This window comes from Callorhinchus milii, unplaced genomic scaffold (assembly GCF_018977255.1).
Source record: "Callorhinchus milii isolate IMCB2004 unplaced genomic scaffold, IMCB_Cmil_1.0 Scaffold1, whole genome shotgun sequence".
NCBI classification, from domain to species: Eukaryota; Metazoa; Chordata; class Chondrichthyes; order Chimaeriformes; family Callorhinchidae; genus Callorhinchus; species Callorhinchus milii.
In genome coordinates, this window is record NW_024704742.1 from 67,062,996 (window position 1) to 67,082,764 (window position 19,769).

The following is a 19,769-nucleotide window of genomic DNA, read 5'->3' on the forward strand; positions in this document are numbered from 1 at the left end:
CCTACCTCTCTACCTGCTCTGCCTTCCACCCCTCCTGATCCCAACCCCCAGCTCGGGACCAAATCCTTGACTGTCCAATGACTTGGGATGTCCTGCCAACATGAAAGGCGCTATACAAATGTAATTTGTCCATTTAGATTGTTTTTGAGGGATACAAACAGTACCTTAGTACAGTAACGCCCCGTGATGCATTTTAACGGGGTATTGCAAACCGTTTCTTGTGGAAACAAATGCCTCACTGAAATAAACTTTGTATTGCAAGGAAAATTCCATTTATAAGAGATCACTGAAAAGGCTGTGGGCCAACACTCCTGGGTTCCACAAGACATTCTCCCTGTTAATGATTTCACAGTTTTTCTTTGAAATTGTCCTGGCACTGCGATTTGTATCACAAAGTGTTAATTGGGCGTCTCTGCGTGTGGGAAACTCTTGAACTCTAACCTCTCCTGGGTCATGGATAGTACCAGATAGTTCAGGGAATGACCTGTGGGAGCACAGGGGCACAAACCGCCGGCTGCTTAGACACTGTTTGTTTTCTCTGTCTGGTATCGGGCATGCAGGTTTTAAAGTTTTTGGTACTTCAAATAAAAGGCAGATACAAATCCTTAGGCGCATTTTGCATTGACACGGAATACTGCAAACCCCTCAGAATTCATTTCCAGCAGTGAGTGTGACCATTTTCCCCAAATGGACAAATCTGCAATCCAAAGGACTGAGTAACTGGTTTGACACAATGATCTGAAAGTCTCTTCAATGGAAAGGAATTGTTTTATTCTATACACCTCGCTGCTGTACAGTAAATTGATTCAAGTTTTTTTAATAAATTATAACGCCTCGCTGCTGTTTTTTTGTACTGCATATTTGCTTTAATTTGGCTTTGTTCTTTAATTTCCGCACTGCTTCTTCTCATAAATATTACTGGCTCACGCTGGAGTCTAGTTCCACAGTCCCAGCCAGTTTCTTAATACCTTAACAAATAGCCATTCTTTGTGCATAAACCAAGGAAGTGAATGTTTGCCAGCTTTGATGCTGTGGGGCAGCAAAGTGAACTCAACGCTGTATTCGCCCAATTTCCAATTATTATAATAATAGTCCTTCAATTTACATAGCGCCTTATCACGTCGTTGAGACGCCTCAAAACGCTTCACAGAATATATTGTAAAGCGGATTGCTGGTGTATTTTGTGGGCGAAACGCAGCAGCCATAAACAGTTGTGGATTGAGTGGATTTTTTTTTGAGGGATTATTACTCCCAGAAAGCGATGTGCCAATCTGGGTTCCTACATACTGCTAGGTAAACAGATGTGTGGAGTAAGGAAACTTACCCGCATCCTCTTGCTTGCAAGGCAAGTGCTCTAACCAATACGCTACCTGCTCAACATCCAATTCCTAAATCCTTTCTAGGTGAGTGATTACTATCTAGCAATGAGGACTTGGGCACCTTGCTGATTTTTCCCCTTTCTTGTCCACAGTTATCTCAGACCTGATAATAATCCTTACAGTTGTCATTTTATGCCTTATAGCGTTGTTGAGACATCTCAGAGAACTTCACAAGATTTTACCGAGTAGTGACTATATATTTGTAGATGAACATGGCAGACAATGTGCACACGGCAACATCTCACAAGCAGCTATGAAGTCAGTGCCTTGCATAGATTTTGTAAACGGGTAGTTGCAGTTCTGTGTCTTAGCAAAGATTATCTTGGTCATTTTTTAATTTTGTCCTCCCTCTTCCATTTAACGCACAAAGACTCAACAGCAAGCCCAACTACTCTGCAAGAGAATGGAACAGTTTACTGCATACCACGTCCACTATAATATGGAAGCTGAGTTCTTTAGCTAAAGGCGCTATACCAATGTAATCTTATTGTTGTTTAGCTATCAGTGGATAGCAATTAACCCCAATATAAGATACTTACTACCAGATAAAATTTAGCCTCCTGCTATTACCATTAACCCTGCTTTGATGGAAGCTAAACTATCCAAGCAGAAAACAACAACAACTACTTGCATTTATACAGCACCCTCCACACCCGGCCATGTCCCAGAGCACTTAACAATGGTGGAGGCCGATGCCGAGCCAATGGTAGGGGAGAGGTGACCATAGGCACGGCACGGTCGAAGAGGAAGGTCTTCAGGCACAGCCTGAAAATGGGGAAAGAGGGAGCAAGGCGAAGGGATTGAGGGAGGGAAAAGACCATATTTCCAAGTATTGTGGTTAAAGATTTTGTTTGGATTGTTCTTGCAGGTCTTAAAGACATACAGTATCTCTGCAGAATAATCCATTCTTTTAGAAGAGGAAACGCAACTCTACATGCAAATTCAGGAGGGCACGGCAGATTTACACTGTCCAGACATGTAGTGTTTCTTGATAACTGAGATGATGTGGCAAATTATTTACCATAAATAACTTGTGACATATCAAAATGTGATATACGCCTTATCCATGGAGTTTTCCATCTAATTATGGATTAAAAGTCTTTTGTCAGGAGCCCCAGATTTTTTTTCCTTGTGCTCTTTTAAGATGTACGCTTCTTTCCGTCTCCTACACGGTGCCATCCTTCAGATGAGACAGTAAACTGAGGTCCCATCTGCCTGCTTAGGTGGGAGTTAAAGATCCCATGGCAACATTCAGAAAGCGAAGGGAGTTCTCAGTGGCTGTGTTCGTTGCAAGTAAATGTAGTGGCCAAATTGAGCACAGTAACACCTCACAAACAGTAATGAAGAAAATGGTGAATTTTATATGGGGGACTGTCGGCCAGGACACTATAAGAAACTTCCTTGATTGATGTGTCACCTCAGTGTTAAGTGGTTGAGTTTTTTAATCCCTCATTGCCTGGTACAATGCTACTGGTGTAGATTATAAAGTAAAAGGAAATGTCTCACAATTATTTTGTTCCCACTTTCCATCTGGTGTCCTGGCTAACAATCCCCGAGGAAAAATTGGTCATCGATTTTGACTATTTCGGGGACATTGTTGTGTGCAAATTGGCTGCCACATACTCTACTCGGTCACTACAATTTTGAATAAATCCTGTGAAGCAATTTGGGACGTTTCATCACCAATAGCTTGCATTTATTTATATAAGCACACCCTTCGCAAGATAACACATGGAAAAATGAGTTATTAATGTTTTCTGCAAAATGGACGGGGAAGAGCCATCCAACCGTTCCTCTTTTTTTTAAAAAAAGCCAAACTTTTGTTTTCTAGTGTAGAAAAAATATTTTTTTAAATTCAAAATGTTAAATTTAGAAATTTGCTTTGAGATGTCTCAATGACGCGATAAGACTCTATATCAATTGCAAGGAATAGTACACATGTAAAAGGTTATACAGTAATGCTTATATTTGGTACAGCATCTTTCACATCGAGAGGAGGTCTCAACGCTCTTCACAGGATATACTGTAAAGTGAATTGACTGTATGTATTGAGGGTGGGCGGGGAGGTTGACAGGAGAATGGAGTTAAATGTTCTTGTGGAGAAACAGCACAGGCACAATGGACCAAGTGACCATCTCCTGTGCTGTAAATTTCTAATGATCCAAACCCTGTTCTTATCTCACTGAGAAGCTGTTGTAACATGCAGCTGACGGTGTGTTTTTTTCCTAAAAAGACAACACTCCGATGCATAAAAAGTTTCTGTCCATAAATAGAAATGTCTTATTTAAACAGGATGCAGGATCAGAACTGTTTCCTTTTGCCTGTCATGCAATAAATCAGTCTTTCGTAAGACATTCAGCCACACGTACAATAAAGGGTCTGTTATTCTATAACTCTTTGTTCTCACCAGATTTCATTGCCTTTTTATATTGTGGGGGAGGGAGGGAAGAAATGAGCCAGTGAGTGGAAAATCTAGGTCAGATTAGTTGCATGGGTAAATAGTGTGGGTTCTCTGCATGTACTGGCAGAATATAAGGCTTTGATTGTAGAATTCATTGTAAAAATAGATGTGGTCAATGGTCTGATGGCTTATCTAACAACTTTTATCAGATCATTAAGAGCCTAGAAACAAACGGATGGCTGGGTGGAGGGGAAGTACGTTTTATTTTGTAACGAATTTGCCCATTTCACTTCGTTTCTGAAAAGGCAGTTTTTTTTATTAAATGGTCAGCTACATAGAGTGGAAAAAAGTTCAGAGACCCTTTACGTCGACCTCCTCCCACTCACGATTCAACCCACCCCTTGTCTCCTGGTGCACGGCATTCAGTTTCCTCTTAGAGATGCAAAATCAGACGTAAAATCTCAATGGCAAGAGTTACATTTCAGACTTATTGGAGCAGTACTAGAGTCGGACTCCATTATAACATGCTGCAGTGCAGCGCAGGTTCATTTAGAGCGCAGCTGTATATGCATCCTCAGCCACTTAATGGTTATTATTATTATGTCCTGTGAAGTACTTTGGGACGTCCTCCAGATGTAAAAGGTGCTACATCAAATGCAAGGATTATTATTATTATTAACTTGGGCCACCCCTCCACCTAATAACCACCCATTTGTTAATGGCTTTTGCTGCTAACTGGCTTCTGCTCCAAAAGATGTCACCGTATCAGCGGCAACAGCTGGAAACAGTGGTGAGCGCGGGGTCTCTGAACAGCTGGCTTTGCAGGAAGACAGGCAGTTGCCACCAGATATGATGTCAGCAGCAACCTGATGACAAGATGTGCTGGCCGCCGGCCATTACTATAACCCGGAGACTGGTTTTATGGACCTCAAATCATTGTTTTATAACAGGGTTCAAATCTGTAGCTTTTTTTGGTATTGAAGGATTCCAGGGTAGGATTTATCCTTTATTTTCTTTACAAAGATCCCAGCCTAGTTTAACTTTTTGTATTCTTTGAATTGTCTATGATTATTTGGATGCCCCATTTCCACTGCAAAGTTTTTGTTTCTTTAAATAATGCTTGGAAAACTCCATAAATCCTGATTTCAGGCATTGAATCCATTTCTGAATTCTGTTCCCCAAACCACCTTCAGAAAGTGGTCTCGGAATCTGTCAACACAGGTCATGTAAATCATGTTTGACTCTGAGCTGATTTCAAAAGTGCTGTGTAACTTGTTTTAATTTGTTGGTCTGGTCTAAATCGTGTTTCCCACTCCCGAAGCCCAAAATAATAATAATAATCACAATCCATGCATTTGATATTGTTTCTTTCCCATCTGTAGGATGTCCCAAAGAGCTTCACAGGAGATCCTGTAAAGGGCCATGACTGTTTTTTGTGGGCAAAATCTCATTTCACTTTTAAAGACTATTGTTTTAAAAACAATTGTGCGAGATTTTGGAAAATCCCCCAAGCTGCAAGACAAAAATTATGTAGTTCCTAAAAAGAGCAGTGTTTAAAAAAAACTTTAAAGCTTGAATGTAATAGTTTTTCAAAATTCTGAGTGTATTTCTGCCCAGATAAAATTGGTCATTCACTTCATGACTGTTTGTGGAGATATAGCTGTACGCAAATTGGCTGCCGCATTCACCTCCAAAATATGCTCTGAGGTGTTTTGAGACACCCTCCCGATATGAAAAGCACTATCAAAAGGGAATTGGATACGTATTTGAAAAGGGAAATTTTGCAGGGCTATGGGGAAAGAAGGGGAGAGTAGGTCTAATTGAATGGCTCTTTTAAAGTCGCGGCCCAGCACGATGGGCACCTTCTGTGCTTTAACATTCTGTGATTTTATTCTGTATAGATTAGTATTGTTTTTAAGAACTGAAGAAAATGGCTTTCAAACTAAGACTGAATTTAAAAAGTTTTAAGGCAAAATGAGCTTGCAGGCTAAAACTAGATGTAGTTTCAGCCCTCTCTGATCAACATCCTGCCTGCTTTAATCCACCCTGTGTGAATGAACTATAAGTAACATTAAACTGGCTGTGTTACAGATACATTGCATTTAAGCCTCAGGATTAATTCTGACCCTGTTTGTGTTGCTGTTGCTTTAAATTAAGGTGGCTGATCATACAAGGCTGAGTCATTTGCTTAATGACATGATATAATCGATCTTTACCCCCTGGAATCCCAATAGTTAGTTTTGCTTCTCTGCGTTGTCAAATTTCATACCTGTTCAAAAGTCGAGTGTCCTTTTGCAAACATTTCAAAGCCTGGGCCCGACACAGCGAGAATAGTGTAATAATAATAATCCTTGCATTTGATAAAGCGCCTTATCACGTCTTTGAGACGTCTCAAAGTGCTTCACAAAATATACTGTAAAGTGAATTAACTGTATATTTTGTGGGCGAAACGTGGCAGCCAATTGCGCACAGCAGTGTCCCACAAACAGTCGTAGATTGAAGTGACCAATTTATTATTATTATTATTTTGGGGGGGAGGGATTATTACTCCCGGAAAAGCGATCCGCCGATCCACCAACAATCGGGCTCTTACTCACTGCTAGGTAAACAGTGTAGGCAGTTTGGCTGGTTAATTATACATCGCTCTCGATGCAAAATTCTGGGCTGAGCAGTCAGATGATTGTGCTGGTCTGTAACTAACTCCACCCCTGGCCTCTCCCCCTCTAGCAGACAGACAGACCGACAGCACTTAGCTGCCACTAACTTCTGGGAGAATTGAACGGGCCGCCATATGTCCAGTGATTTCATATCTCAGTGAAGTCTCACTCAGCAAAAAAAAACATAAAAAGGGGGAAGTAACGGCTGTGTAGATGGGGAGCTCACGCCTCCAGAACACAGGGTTCGCTCTAGGTAATGATTCTTGGCTTTCCTTCATTAGAAATGACCAAATAAAGGTGTGTTGGCAGTTGGCAAAATATTTGCATGTTACTGTATAAGCAGCAAGCTCCTTCCAACTTCCCCTCCCCCACCACCGTGCCCTGCTGCGTGCATTTTGCAAGCTGCTGTTTAACATGAGATTGTTTATTGACGAGTTAGTTGTACAGATGTGCAGTCTCCCCCTTGTTACAATAATAATAATAATCCTTGCATTTGATAGAGTGTCCTGATCACATCAGCGAGACAAGCTTCACAGGATTTTATTGTGAAGTGGTGTGACTTGTTTGTATTTTGCGGGTGAGCTGCTGCAGTTGAAGCACTTTGTGTTTGTCAGCAGTTTTTTCCAGCAGTTAATCTCTTGAGCTGTGTTTGTCATGTGTTACGTTTGACAACCGAAAGGGATTTTTTTTTTTTTCCCCCCTCTGTGGCATTAATTCCTGAAAAGTTTTTTTATAACAATTTTAGCCGTGAAATAAGCAACTGCTGAAATCCAGCTACGTAATACTGTAACAATAATAATCCTTAATAATAGCGCCTTATCAGACCGATAAGATTGAATGCGCTTTACAGGAAATATTGTAAAAGTGTAATTTGTGGGTGATGTGACAACCAATATCCACACAGCAATGTCCCATAAACATAGAGAGAATGACTGATTTTATTTGGGGGATTGTTAACTCAGAATAGTGGAAGAAAAAATATATAAATAAAAAGAACAGGGTAGAGATGCTTGGATGTGGGGGCAGAAACCTGAGTTTCTTTCATAAGACGTGTGTTTTTGGGTGAAGCTGCTTTTCCCCATAATTTGGCCCGTGTTGGGCAGCAGTTTCCTACGTAAAGCCTCCCTATTCTCAGTGGCTCTGAATTCAGCTGTGTGGATGTAAAAGATGCGAGCGAGGACAAGATCCTCCTTTTTCCCTCGTTTTAAACTGAGTTTCAACTCCGGCAAAATACGTTTGTGCAGCGTTTCAAAACACCCCTTGAACAGAGATAGTTTTCAGGCATTCGGTTGATGCCACTCGCTGCTTTATTATTTCAAGAGAATTATTGGACTCGGGTGGTTGTTCCATAAAGTTAACCTGCTCTCCACCCCCCCCCCACCTGATTTTTTTTAGAAAAGCACCCGATCAATAGCACAAAATGCAATAAAACTGTATTTTGCCTTTTGAAAAGTTTCCTAAATATTGCTGAGTAAATTGGCTATTTGTGTTCGCCTACAATTGTACAGTCACTACATTTTACAGTTTTAAATCTTGTGGAGCATTTTGTAATAATACTTGCAATCAAACATTATCACATCATTGAGACGTCTCACAGAATATACTGTAATGTGAATTGACTATATTTTGTGAGTGAAAAGTGGCAGCCTATTGTGCACAGCAGTGTCCCACAAACAGCTGGGGGAGGGATTATTGTCCCCGGAAAGCGATCCACCAATCAACTAAAAACTGGGTTGTTACTTAGTGCCAGGTAAACAGAGTAAAGAAAGTCAGGTATGTGGAGTAAAGAAACTTGCCCAAAGTGTTGCCCAGCCCGGAAATCAAACCCGAGTCATCTCGATTGCGACAACTGCGCTACAGGACTCCACTTTGAGATGCTTCGAGACATCTCAAGGACATAAGGCGCTGTATTAAATCCGAGGATGATTACTATTATTATTCAGTAACTAATTTAATGTGTAAAGAAAAGTTGGAACCAAACACAAGTGTAAAGATTATTCGTTGTCGTTGAGTCGAGCCGTTTTGATCATATTAATAATAATAATCCTTGCATTTGATATAGCGCTTTTCACGTCGGGAGGACGTCCCAAAGCGCTTCACAGAATATACTGTAAAGTGAGTTGACTGTATATTTGTGGGCGAACGCGGCAGCCAATTGCGCACAGCAATGTCCCACAAACAGTCGTAGATTGAAAATGACCAATTTAATTATTGTTTTTGTTTTTTGGAGGGATTATTATTAGGCGTGTGGAGTAAGGAAACTTGCCCAAGGTTTCGCCCTCTGCCTGGAATTGAACTCAGGTCTCTCGCTTGCAAAGCGAGTGCTCTAACCACTGAGCTACAGGACTCCACAAATGGTGTTTTCAGTTACTTGTGATATCATTCTAATATTTCATTTATATATTTGGCATTCTCTTAAAACTATTTTTCCCTTGCGTGTGCCTCGTGTACTCTGATGTGAAACAATTACATCTCCCATCCACCCGTCAGATAACTGCTATTAAGTATTTTGGTGTAAACTGCTTTTTGTATTAATTTAAAGTCAGCCCTAAAATGTGTTGCATTTTTGCTCTCTCATGACTTTGCAAGCTAACATATTTTTGTGGTAAAGTTTAATTTTTCATCTGCACATGTTCAAGAACCTCAAAACTGACTCGATTTGAAAGGCAGCCTTTATCTTTTTGTTGATAAGGCTGCACCGATTATGAGGGGTTAATTTCAGATTGCCTATCTAAGCTGGCCGGCGTTGATTGAAGTGGTGCCGCTCTCTGTTTATTTTAGCGCAAGCGAGAACTGAGGAGACAAAGTTGACAATATGTACAAATAATGATTTTATGTTATGTTTTAGATCATGGGCAGGATGATGAAGATCGCCAAAAACTCCCATGCATCCTAGACATGACAAGTGGGAGAGTTATGGTCAGTAGGGTCAATTTAATAAATAAATCAGTAAATTGTTAGAATAGCAAATTGATGTAGGCTCTCTCTCTCTATATATATATAGAATGTCCAAGTATGAGAAGCTTAAAATATTAAGTTGCTGTATTTTAGCAATGATGTTTTCTTCTACTTTATGTTGCAATGAAAGTGCTTTCTCTGCTCTGCCTTTGCAAGGCTGGGAAAAATGTTAAACGTTTTAGAGCTGTTATTTTTCTCTCTCTTAAGCCTTTCATCGCATTGAAATCTTTACCTGAGGCTCCGACATCAGCACAGTGTTGTTGATCTGTGATGTGGTTATGTTAGAGGGACCTATAAATGTGTGCTGGCTGATGTCAGGTGACCTTGCGATCTTGCTTGCCATGTTAATACTGGTTTTATTTTACAGTGGTCGGCAGTTTGATTTTGGGTTGGGAAGGGTGGGGAAGAGAGGGTAGATTCCCATCCCCAGTTCTGCTAACCCTTTCACCAGGGATAAGTCCCAATCTAGTTTGAATAGAATGCCTCTAACAGCAAGTTAGTTTTATTTTATGTTTTTGGTTGTCGTGTGTTGGGATTTTTCTCTCACCACTGTTTCCGTTTCTGGTATCCCTGGCTTTGCTGCTCAGCATAGTGTGAGCCCTTCAGTTTGGGGTCAGCCGGGTGTCTGACACATGTGGAAACCCATCACCATGCTTAAGAATATCCAAACCAAACTGAGATTTCCATGCTTCCCACCTACACGTGTTTTGCTGGGACAAATTCCCGGATGGAATGACGCCTGGGGGCGTGTCAGCCTTTTTGGGGGGGAACATCTGGGTTACGGAGAATGGTTCAACCCAATGGAACCACAGCTCCTGAGAGTTGCTGACTAAGCAGTGTTGGCGTAACAATCTTGGTGTGATGGCAATCCTGGTGTGATGTCTACCTCCTACTAGTGAGAGGGCAAGGAAATGACAAACATCATCTCTGAGGAGGGCAAAGGAGGCTGGCTCCACATCACCTTGCTAAGAGCTCTGTGATGAAAATTAAAAGGTTAAAAGGAGGTTCCAAGTGACACAATTTGGTTCCCATGTTCAACCTCAACCTACATTACCAGCAGTGACCCTCAAAATGCTTGTCCTAGGGAATTTGACTGCAAACCATCCCTTCACAGTTACTCAGCTTTTGCTACTCATCTTGCAGACTTAATACACAGATATGTTACCATTATCCAAACTGTTGCCACGATTTGAAATCTGTGTTCAATTTACACGAGCAATAATTTGGACAAGTTTTAATGCTGCTGCTTCTGTGCTTCTTGCTTGTTTACAACTCTTGTTTGTGCCAAAACAAATTCCTAAACTTGATCCCCAACCAGTGTTGATGACAACATGCCCATAATCCAAGAGAAAGATTTTCATATAGTCAGGCTCTGTAGTTTTGGTGTTAATCGCACATTTTCAGTCACCTTTCCCCTCTCAAACCCCTTTGCCTCCCACCCTCAGCTCGGGTGCCCAGCTAGCAGTGCCGAAGCGCTTTGAGATGTCCTCCTCATGTGAAAAGGCACAGTATTGTGTTTTGTTTGAGATTTCGGAATACCATGCTATTTAAAATAAATAAACATCTAAAATAAATGCATTAGGGTGTTACCAATGTTGAAAGTAACTTCCTATAACAATCGTAAACCCAGGAACTATTTTGGCCAACAACAGAGCCAGTGCCTGAATGATGGACGTTTATTTGTAAAATCTAATTATCTAACCACATGACTACAAAACTGTATTGCATCAAAGGTCATGGCAGGCTGTTTATCAATCTTCTACAATGCTAATTAATAAAGCATTGGTGACAGGTGAAGAAAAAATAAATGCAACTAGGCTGTTAGTTAGTTTCGCAAATATGTCTGTACGTTATAAATTTTAAAAAGCATCCACAGAACGGAAGCCTGTCTTTCTTCCATTAAGCAATTCTTTTCACCAGTTCGCTTTGATTTACGAATTTCCCTAATAACCCTTGTTAGAAAATCAGTATGGCTCATTATATGGATATACATCTCGACTCCTTGCAGTAACATGTTAAAACAATTATGTTCAGTGGAGTGTACTTGACATTTGCCCAGCACACTGTTTACCGCCATGCAAAACATTGGTTATCTTGTAGTTGCCACATTTAAACTCTTTCGAGCACCGATTGTCACATAAGCCAGAGTCAGATGCTTGTGCAGTATTTTGCAATGAAGTCTGTTAACCCATCTTCTCTTTTATAACATTTTTTTAACTGTAATGTGTTATTAACCATAGTTTTGGTAAATTTGAATGCATCTTAAAAATGTTTACTATCTTGACTTTTTACAGAAAAGTGTGTTAAAAACATAAAGTGCTCATTCCCTTCCGGAACCGTTAACTATTTACCATCATGTGCTCTATCCAGTTTCCCTCGAGCTTCCGAGGATAGCAACCAAATGCATCTGAATCTCCCAAGATTAAGTTCTGATTATCTTCCTGATTTACAATGATTATAAAGGACACTACTAACAAATGGCTGCATAAGCTTTCATAACTGTATTTAAATATGATTTGTATAAAATCAATACTTGAGGAAAATTAACCTTAATGGATATGGAGATAGAGCAGGGGATTAGGAAATGGATGTAGATCAATAAGAAACACGATGAGCCAAAAGGCTTCCTTATGCTGTAAACTTTCTATGATTCTATTACTACAATTTTACGGCCCACACTTACTACTGCTGTCAGAAGCATTCCACAAGTGACTCACGCTTGATCCCAAAAGCACATCTTCCCTTTTAAGCATTTCCTTTACATCAGCAAGGAAGTGATCAGTCAAGTGACACAAGACTGAAAAACTAACTCATATTCAGTTGAGTCATTAGAAGTAAGTTCCAAACAGATCAAATCTCCAAAAACTCCCTCCTCCCCCCACCCAAACAAAAATCATAACAATCCAAATATTTAAAATAAAAAAGTAACAAGTTCTGCTTCATTCCATTTATCTGCCTCATGTGACTGAGGATTGAAGGCAGGAAGTCTCATCTTGATCTAGGTCAGTGATTTCACCAGACCACTGCTTGGTTGTCAGTCCTTGACTTCAATGGACAGCCTCAGGCCTCCCCCCCCCCCCCCCCCCGCCCCCACATCTTTTCATTGTTATTAAGGACCATTAAAGTCTCTTTCTATTCACAAAATAATAACCTGGATTTTTTTATACTCGTATTTCTGTCAAAAAGAGGGAAAAATTCAATGGGGGTGGGGGTGGGGGGGGGGGTGGGGAGAGAGGGGGAAACAGTGTAAACCTTATTTAGGAACATCCATGTAACCTCGGTGCATCCCTAAACCTCCTTGCCATCACAGCTGGTTCCAGGAATGCATTGTGTAAGCGAGATTCATGATTTCAATCTCCCATCCTGGAGCAAGGAGGGTCTGTGTGTACACATCCATGGGGGCTGGGGAAAAAAATGGCAAATTCAGGTTTTAACAGTTCAGATGAAATTTTGTATTCAATCGATTTTAAGTTTCATTGAAAACAATCATTTATATCGGGGAAATATTGGTTTCAAAAAAAGCCTGTTTTTAAAAAAAAGGCCTTAAAAATTATTATTGTTTTGATACATCAAAATATATCCCAATGTTCCCACTAACTACACGACAGAACTAGGACATCTCTCTCCCAGCAATTTCATCTTCCCACCCAACTCTTATAGAATTAAATCATTGCTGTGGCTCAGTTGTCTTGGGTGGCTTAAGTAGTATTTAACCTGCCCTGTATCAGAATAGTATTAGTTACATTGTTAAGTGAATAATTAAATCAGAATGTGAATGACAGTTTGATTTAACTCATATCCCTAACGTTCTTTAACCATTTTGCCAAATTTGGAAGAAAGTCATTGCTTTCATGAGACTTGGATGCATTGAAAACCGGGGCTGACATTTTGTGCGTAAATTTGTGCTTAGCTTTGGAGCAAGCTGAGTGTTTGGCACTTTTTTTTTCACCTTCCTGTTTGCAGAATCCCCAAGGAAGTCCAGCAAAATGGCTACTCTCTTAACGCTGACTCCCCTTTGACAGCATGGCTAAGAATGGAAGCTTGCTAATGTTGACTGACTCACTGACGTGGTGTGCACCCTACCAAATTGTGAGGTTCATTGCTTTGGGGTATCAATGTGCTATGTGCTACATCTGGTGCTTAACTGACTACAATTGTGGAGCAAACATTCTGCTGCTGTACTGTCATGTAATTTAAGAATGCCAGCTGGCACTGAGGTGCAGGAATGTACATTTTCCTGCCTAGTGCAAACACATAACCTTTTGCATTTGCAAATAGAATGTGATGCTTGTCCCACTTGGTTAGGAAACACATTCTGTGATGCCTAGTAATTTGACACTTTATCAACTAATTTGATTTTTAAAAAAAAACTGGCGTAGTATTGGTTAATAACCACTGGATGTTCTTAGCACACTTTGGAAGTACTGTACTTGATTTGTTCTTACTGAGCAACATAAAGTGGTAGAAAGTATGTTAAGCGTTTACCTTTCTTGCACAGTAGTTTCACGTTTTGTCAATCTGGGTAGCATAACTAAGGTCAAATGGTGCTGAAGGTCACACTTTTCCTCTGCTTAATAAAATCCCTGCATTTTGATCAAAATCATTTGATTTTTGATATTTTCTTAGTGATACAAGAAGAATTGATCTTGGAGGCCTAATGAGGCAGTGTCATAACTGAAACTTCCAGGGGGTTAGCGGAAAATCAACATCTTAAAATGTATTGAATCATAGAAATTTACTGCACCGTTCTCAGAGCAAGCTGTACTTTCAATCCCATTTAGTGAGACAACTTTAAAAGGCAATTATGTTTTATATATTTTGTTTAAAAACAGCCCCTTGAGATTTTTGGAGTTTTTTTGTCTCAAGAATTTTTTTTTTAGTATTTTAGTATTTTTTTAAAAAAGCATTTTTACTTAAAATTTGCTATTTTTCACCTGGACACTCCAATACTATGCATCTTTTTCAGTGAGATCCTTTAAATCAAATAACTAAGCTAATTTACGTCTCCTGAGGTTGTAAGCACAGGAACTTGCTCGAAACAAAGAGAGGTTTTGTAGGGTGAAGTCAAAATCGTTCCAGCTGCTGCCTAAAAACACAGAATAAATTTCACTGCCGCTCTTGGTTAAGTTGCCTGTTACTGGTTCAGTCAAATGCTATTTACAATAAAACTGAAATGAAGGCCATTGTATCCTTAATAGCTGAAAATAGATTATTAGCACATGTTCTACATTTTAGGCACTGAAGGGTAAATGTAAGAAACCATGGCAATTTCAGTTTTGTGAATTATGGACTGTTAAATTGCAATGAATTGTTCTGCTCGTTGGTTTTCTCATTTACAAGTGAAGTTGCTCTCGAACAAGAACTTTCTAAAAGGCAATATGACTCGTAGGTCAGTATGGCTTGCTTGTATTAACGCTTCAGTTGCACAGGATGTGAACAGCAGTGCATACTTGTTTTACCCTTTTTAATAATGCATTTGTCTATTAATTATGTTTAGAAAAGGCATTATGGCTATCGCTGGGTTCCGACAGATGAAGCAATGAAGATTTTTTTACACAAAAATGACTACAGTATGCACAGTGGGTCTTTTTTTTCATTGCTTTTATGAACTTTCTACCCTGTAGTGCAAAGGCAACAAAAAAAGTTGCATCAAAACTGTCTCTTAATTTTTAAAATTTAATTGAAATTCTTCCTTAATCCTCTAACTCACCGAAAGTGCCAGCCATTAATCAAGATCATTTGTAAAAAGAACCGTGTGTTTCAAACTGTGATGTTTAAGCATGTTCTAATTTCTTCTGTAAGATGGATGGTATGATGTCAATATTCAGCGACTGCAGAGTTGATGCGTAATTATTTAATATACTTAAATCTTGGTACAACAAACTGGTTTCCACAAACCTTGTGTTGTAACAAAGGTTCACCTTGATTTTGGCTGATGCTCTGTTATAATCTGCAGAGAAGCTCAACTCTCAGTAAAAATATCCTCTTAATATTAAGAGTGGGTCCCCCCACAAATTTACAATGGATTTTGACCATATTAAGCTTTGCAAAAATTGTGCTAATGGATCAGGGTGCCTGGTTTTAAAAGGTGAAGGTATCTGCTTCTAAAGTCTGAGAGTTCATGTGCTTTCTCTTTCCCACTCCTTTCTCTCCTCCATTGAAAATGATTGTTCCCTTGTTTTTTCTGATTGAAGTTGCGTTCCTCTAGAAGGTTTTATTTACAAAAAAACAAACCCTAGTAACTGATCCTTTCCGATTACTAATTGACTTGCTGTGACAAATTCAATGTGATCTGGTTGTGTCCATAACTGCACTGCGAACTGCAAGAGGAGAAGCAGCAGGTGGGTGGGAATGAGTTTCTGCACTCTACTAAAGCCATCCTTAAAACCAATGGCAAAACTTCCATGATTTGTTGGCTGTAGAACTGCAATATTAATAGCTCTGTGGCTACCAATGCCACATTAGGTGATTTAGGACATTGGTGCCAACATGTTGATGCCATGGAATGGTTGGTTCCATCCACCAAGTTTCCAATTTCTGTCTTGTTGCTGTACAGAAATATCTGTGAAGCGCTTTGAGACATTTCCAAAACGTGATAAGGTGCTGTATCAAATGCAAGGATTATTATTATTATTATTTACTAAAGGCTATGACTTACTTTCTTCGCTGGTAGGGAGGGGAACATTGGAGGGTGACATATCCCTGGATTCTTTGACATATCCTGACAACTGGGTTCATAGTGGGATTGGCAGAACCCTAGGAGCAAGTCACCAACTTAGGCTCTTGACTCCAAGTAGTGTGTGGCCTGGAGACATCAAGGGTAGGAAAATGTTACACTCAAAACAAATATTGACGCCAGTTTGACTCACTGTTAGCATTAATGTCATTGTGTAAGTGGGCTATAGAGTCTACATTTTGTATGCAGATTCTGTGGATTCATTAGGATCAACAGAAAGGGAAAGAGAGAAAGAGAAAAAGACTAGTCCCAGCATCGAACATAGTATTTTTCCAACAGATGGAATAATACATCTCTGATGGCAATAGGGACAGTTTTCAAATGACAGACATAAAAAATTCAAAACCTTTTTTTGAAAAGCAAAAACAGGGATGTATTTTTATACTGTTAGTTCCTAAATAACCCATTATTCTCTTCATCTACAAACTGAAGTGTTCCAGTCATTGACAGATATGTGGACAACATTCGCGTTCTTAACACTCACCACTTCAAAAAACAAGCACCTGGCATAGTATGTTAAATAATGCTAATGTTAGATGATCGCCCACAAATTATACACAACCACCTCACTTTTGTGATCTGCTTTGAGACATCTCGGTGACGTGATAAGGCACTAAATGCAAGGATTTTTTATATATGAATTAACACTTCCCAAGAGTAACAACCATTGAATCTCAGTGCATACAGAGGCAAAACTGTTTTCTTGGTAATATTGAACCTAATTCAGTGGCACCAATTAACAACAACGACTGTTTTCATTGAGGCCAAATTGGCCCCATAGGTCTAACAATGTCCCCCATGCCAATGCAGTTGCAACCTTAAACTAATTCTTACCATGTGCTTAAAATTCAAAGGTGTGTTTTGGAAATTTGGGTTCCATTTCACATCGTTACTGGACTGTGAAGCTTTAAAAAGCCCAATTCCTCCCAATTTAAAAAAAACACTGTGTATTTAGTGTGTTTCTTTCTTTATTCACTGTCCTCCACGACCCACTAGGTGACCACAGTGTTGGTGCTGGTGGTGGAAATAATGCAGCAAATATCCACTCTAAAATGCTGTGACGTTATGCTCTTAAGTTATTGACCTATGAAAATTGCAGCAGAAGCTTCGAGCAAGTCCTGAGTGGTGAGGACATGAAGTCAGGTTGAGACTTTATTTGATGACTTGAGTTGAAGTTCCATTTCTGCTTTGGCAGCCTCAGTTCAAGCCATTCCTTAATGAGTCTGGTCACTCTGTCCTGGTAGGAATACTCCTTTGACCCCACATCGGGACAGTATTCTGAGCATGAGAATGGCTTTTGGGAGCTTTCTTTTGAGAGGACAGTCAAGCTGTGGTTGAGACCAACCTCCCCACAGGTCAGCTTCACCCTGAATTAGGAACGCTCTGTTAGAGCTAGGTGGAGGTGCTGTGGTTTTCAACATCTCGGGAGGGATTTTATTTTGGCCCAGACAGCCCTTCCTGACTGAGTACATTACCCATCAAAAGGACTACAGAAGAGCACTCCTTTGTGTTCTCACGGGCAGCAATGCTGGACTCTTAATGAAGCCTCTTAAGTTCAGCCTATTGTATCACTGGTCTCTGCGTTGGTTCTTTGACTCAGTGGAAGTAGATCAGGCAGCAACCTGTACTTCTAGATGTCAACATGCAATTTGCTAGTACCAACTTGCATTTACCAGATGGAGACCTGTATCTTATTGGTTAGAACATTCGCCTCTTAAGTGTGAGGACCTGGGTTCAATTCCTGGGCAGGGCAAAACCTTAGCCGAGTTCCCCTTACTCCACACGCCTCTGTTTACCTAGCAGAAAGTAGTAACCCGGTTGTTAGTCAATTGGCGGAATACTTTTCTGGGGGTAATAATCCCTTTAAAAAAAAAATTTATAATAATAATAATGTGGTGATTTGGACTATTTGTGGGATACGGCTGTGCGCAATTGGCTGCCGGGTTTAGCCCAAAAAATATACAGTCAATTATATAATATATTATACTAATATAATATACTATTATCAGTATAATTTGTGAAGCACTTTGAGACATCTCGATTTTAAATACAAAGATTATGTTATTGTTAAGATCAGTCAGATCACAAATTAGCAATGTGCCTGTGTTGTCCATGCCCGGTAGTGATCTCCCATCTTCTCTGTGTAGCTATTGTCATTTATCAGTCTTCAGTGAAGTGAACAAGATGCTGAGTTAATAAGAAGGAAAGTAAGGGCCGTTTTCTTTGAGCCACAGCACGTTACATGCGTTGTATTCTCTTCTTTCTACCCCTTCCTCTCCAGTTCTTGGGCCTGACAGTTCTGTGGGGATGTCATAGAATCATAGATTTATACAGCACAGAAGGAGGCCATTCGGCCCATCGTGTCTGGCCAGCTCCTTTAAAAGAGCTATCCAGTTCAGTCCCACTCCCCCGTTCTCTCCCCATAGCCCTGCAAACTTGCCCTCCCCAAATAATTATCTGCTTCTCTCTTAAAAGCTCTTATCAAATTGGCTTCCACCTCCCTTTCAGGCAATGCATTCCAGATCCGAACAACTCGCTGTGTGAAAAAATTTCTCCTCATCTCCCCTCTGTTTCTTTTAACAACTATTTTAAATTGGTGTCCTCGGGTTACTGACCCACCCGCCAGTGGAAATAGTTTCTCCTTATTCACCCTATCGAATCCCTTCATAATTTTGAAAACTTCTATTAAGTCTCCTCTTAACCTTCTCTGCTCCAAGGAGACTAATCCTATCTTCTCTAACCTCTTCTCACAACTGAAATCCCTCATTCCTGGTAAATCTCCTTTGCACCCTCTCCAATGCCTTGACATCCTTCCTAAAGTGTGGCGCCCAGAACTGAACACAGTCTCTCGCTGAGGCCTAACCAGTGCTTTATAAAGGTTCATCATAACTTCCTGACTTTTGTATTCTCTGCCCCTATTTATAAAGCCAAGTATCCCGTATGCTTTTTTAACAGCTTTATCTCCCTGTCCTGACACCTTCAAACATTTACTGATATGAACCCCCCGGTCTCTCTGTTCCTTCACCCCCTTTAAGATTGTACCATCGGTTTATATGGCCTCTCCTCATTCTTCCTCCCAAAATGCATCACTTTGCATTTCTCCACATTAAACTTCATCTGCCACGTGTCTGCCCATTTTACCAGTCCTCTTGCAGTCTGCTACTATCCTCCTCACTGTTTACTACTTTTCCTAGTTTATGTCCTTCTATGCATTGCAGAACTAGGAGAAATCACTTGACAATGTCTTAAAGAGATTATGTCATAGTCTCATAAAGGGGTTTCGTTTCATGATTTTTATTTTTTGCCTGGCAAAATACCTTCAGTTGTGGTTACCCAGCAGTATGTGAAGGATGGCAGGGCTAGAGGAACAAAGAAGAGCTTAACAAGGTAGGTCATCTCTTTCTGTGCACAGCAATATTTATTATATATATATATTAAAAAAATGGACACTCCTCCAAAGCGTTGAATATTGTTGCTCGAGTGGAACAGCAGTCAAGACAAAAATAGTCTTGTGAGTACAATTCTGACCATAATCAGCAAAGCCTCACAGTCCGACAAAGTATCTGATTGTGATTTCTACCTTATTGTTGAACACAGATTGAGTTTTAAATTTGGCTGCATTTTAGGAACAAAAATGC

At 40.0% G+C, this 19,769-nt stretch overlaps 1 protein-coding gene across 24 annotated transcripts in view; it reads left to right on the forward strand.

Annotated features, from left to right (window-relative positions):
- The window catches only part of ctbp1 (C-terminal binding protein 1), a 182,246-nt gene that overhangs the window by 140,769 nt on the left and 21,708 nt on the right, over nucleotides 1–19,769 (forward strand). For 15 of the 24 annotated variants that reach the window (XM_007897962.2, XM_042343318.1, XM_007897971.2 and 12 more), the window contains 2 exons: nucleotides 9,286–9,356; nucleotides 14,893–14,974. The exons of 1 other annotated variant lie outside the window; for it this stretch is intronic. In XM_007897962.2, the coding sequence (XP_007896153.1) occupies nucleotides 9,286–9,356; nucleotides 14,893–14,974 (153 nt within the window). Of the gene's footprint in view, nucleotides 1–6,499; nucleotides 6,691–9,285; nucleotides 9,357–14,892; nucleotides 14,975–19,769 lie in introns of those variants that run through there. 8 more of the 24 variants (XM_042343372.1, XM_007897982.2, XM_007897979.2 and 5 more) reach the window with 6 other exon arrangements.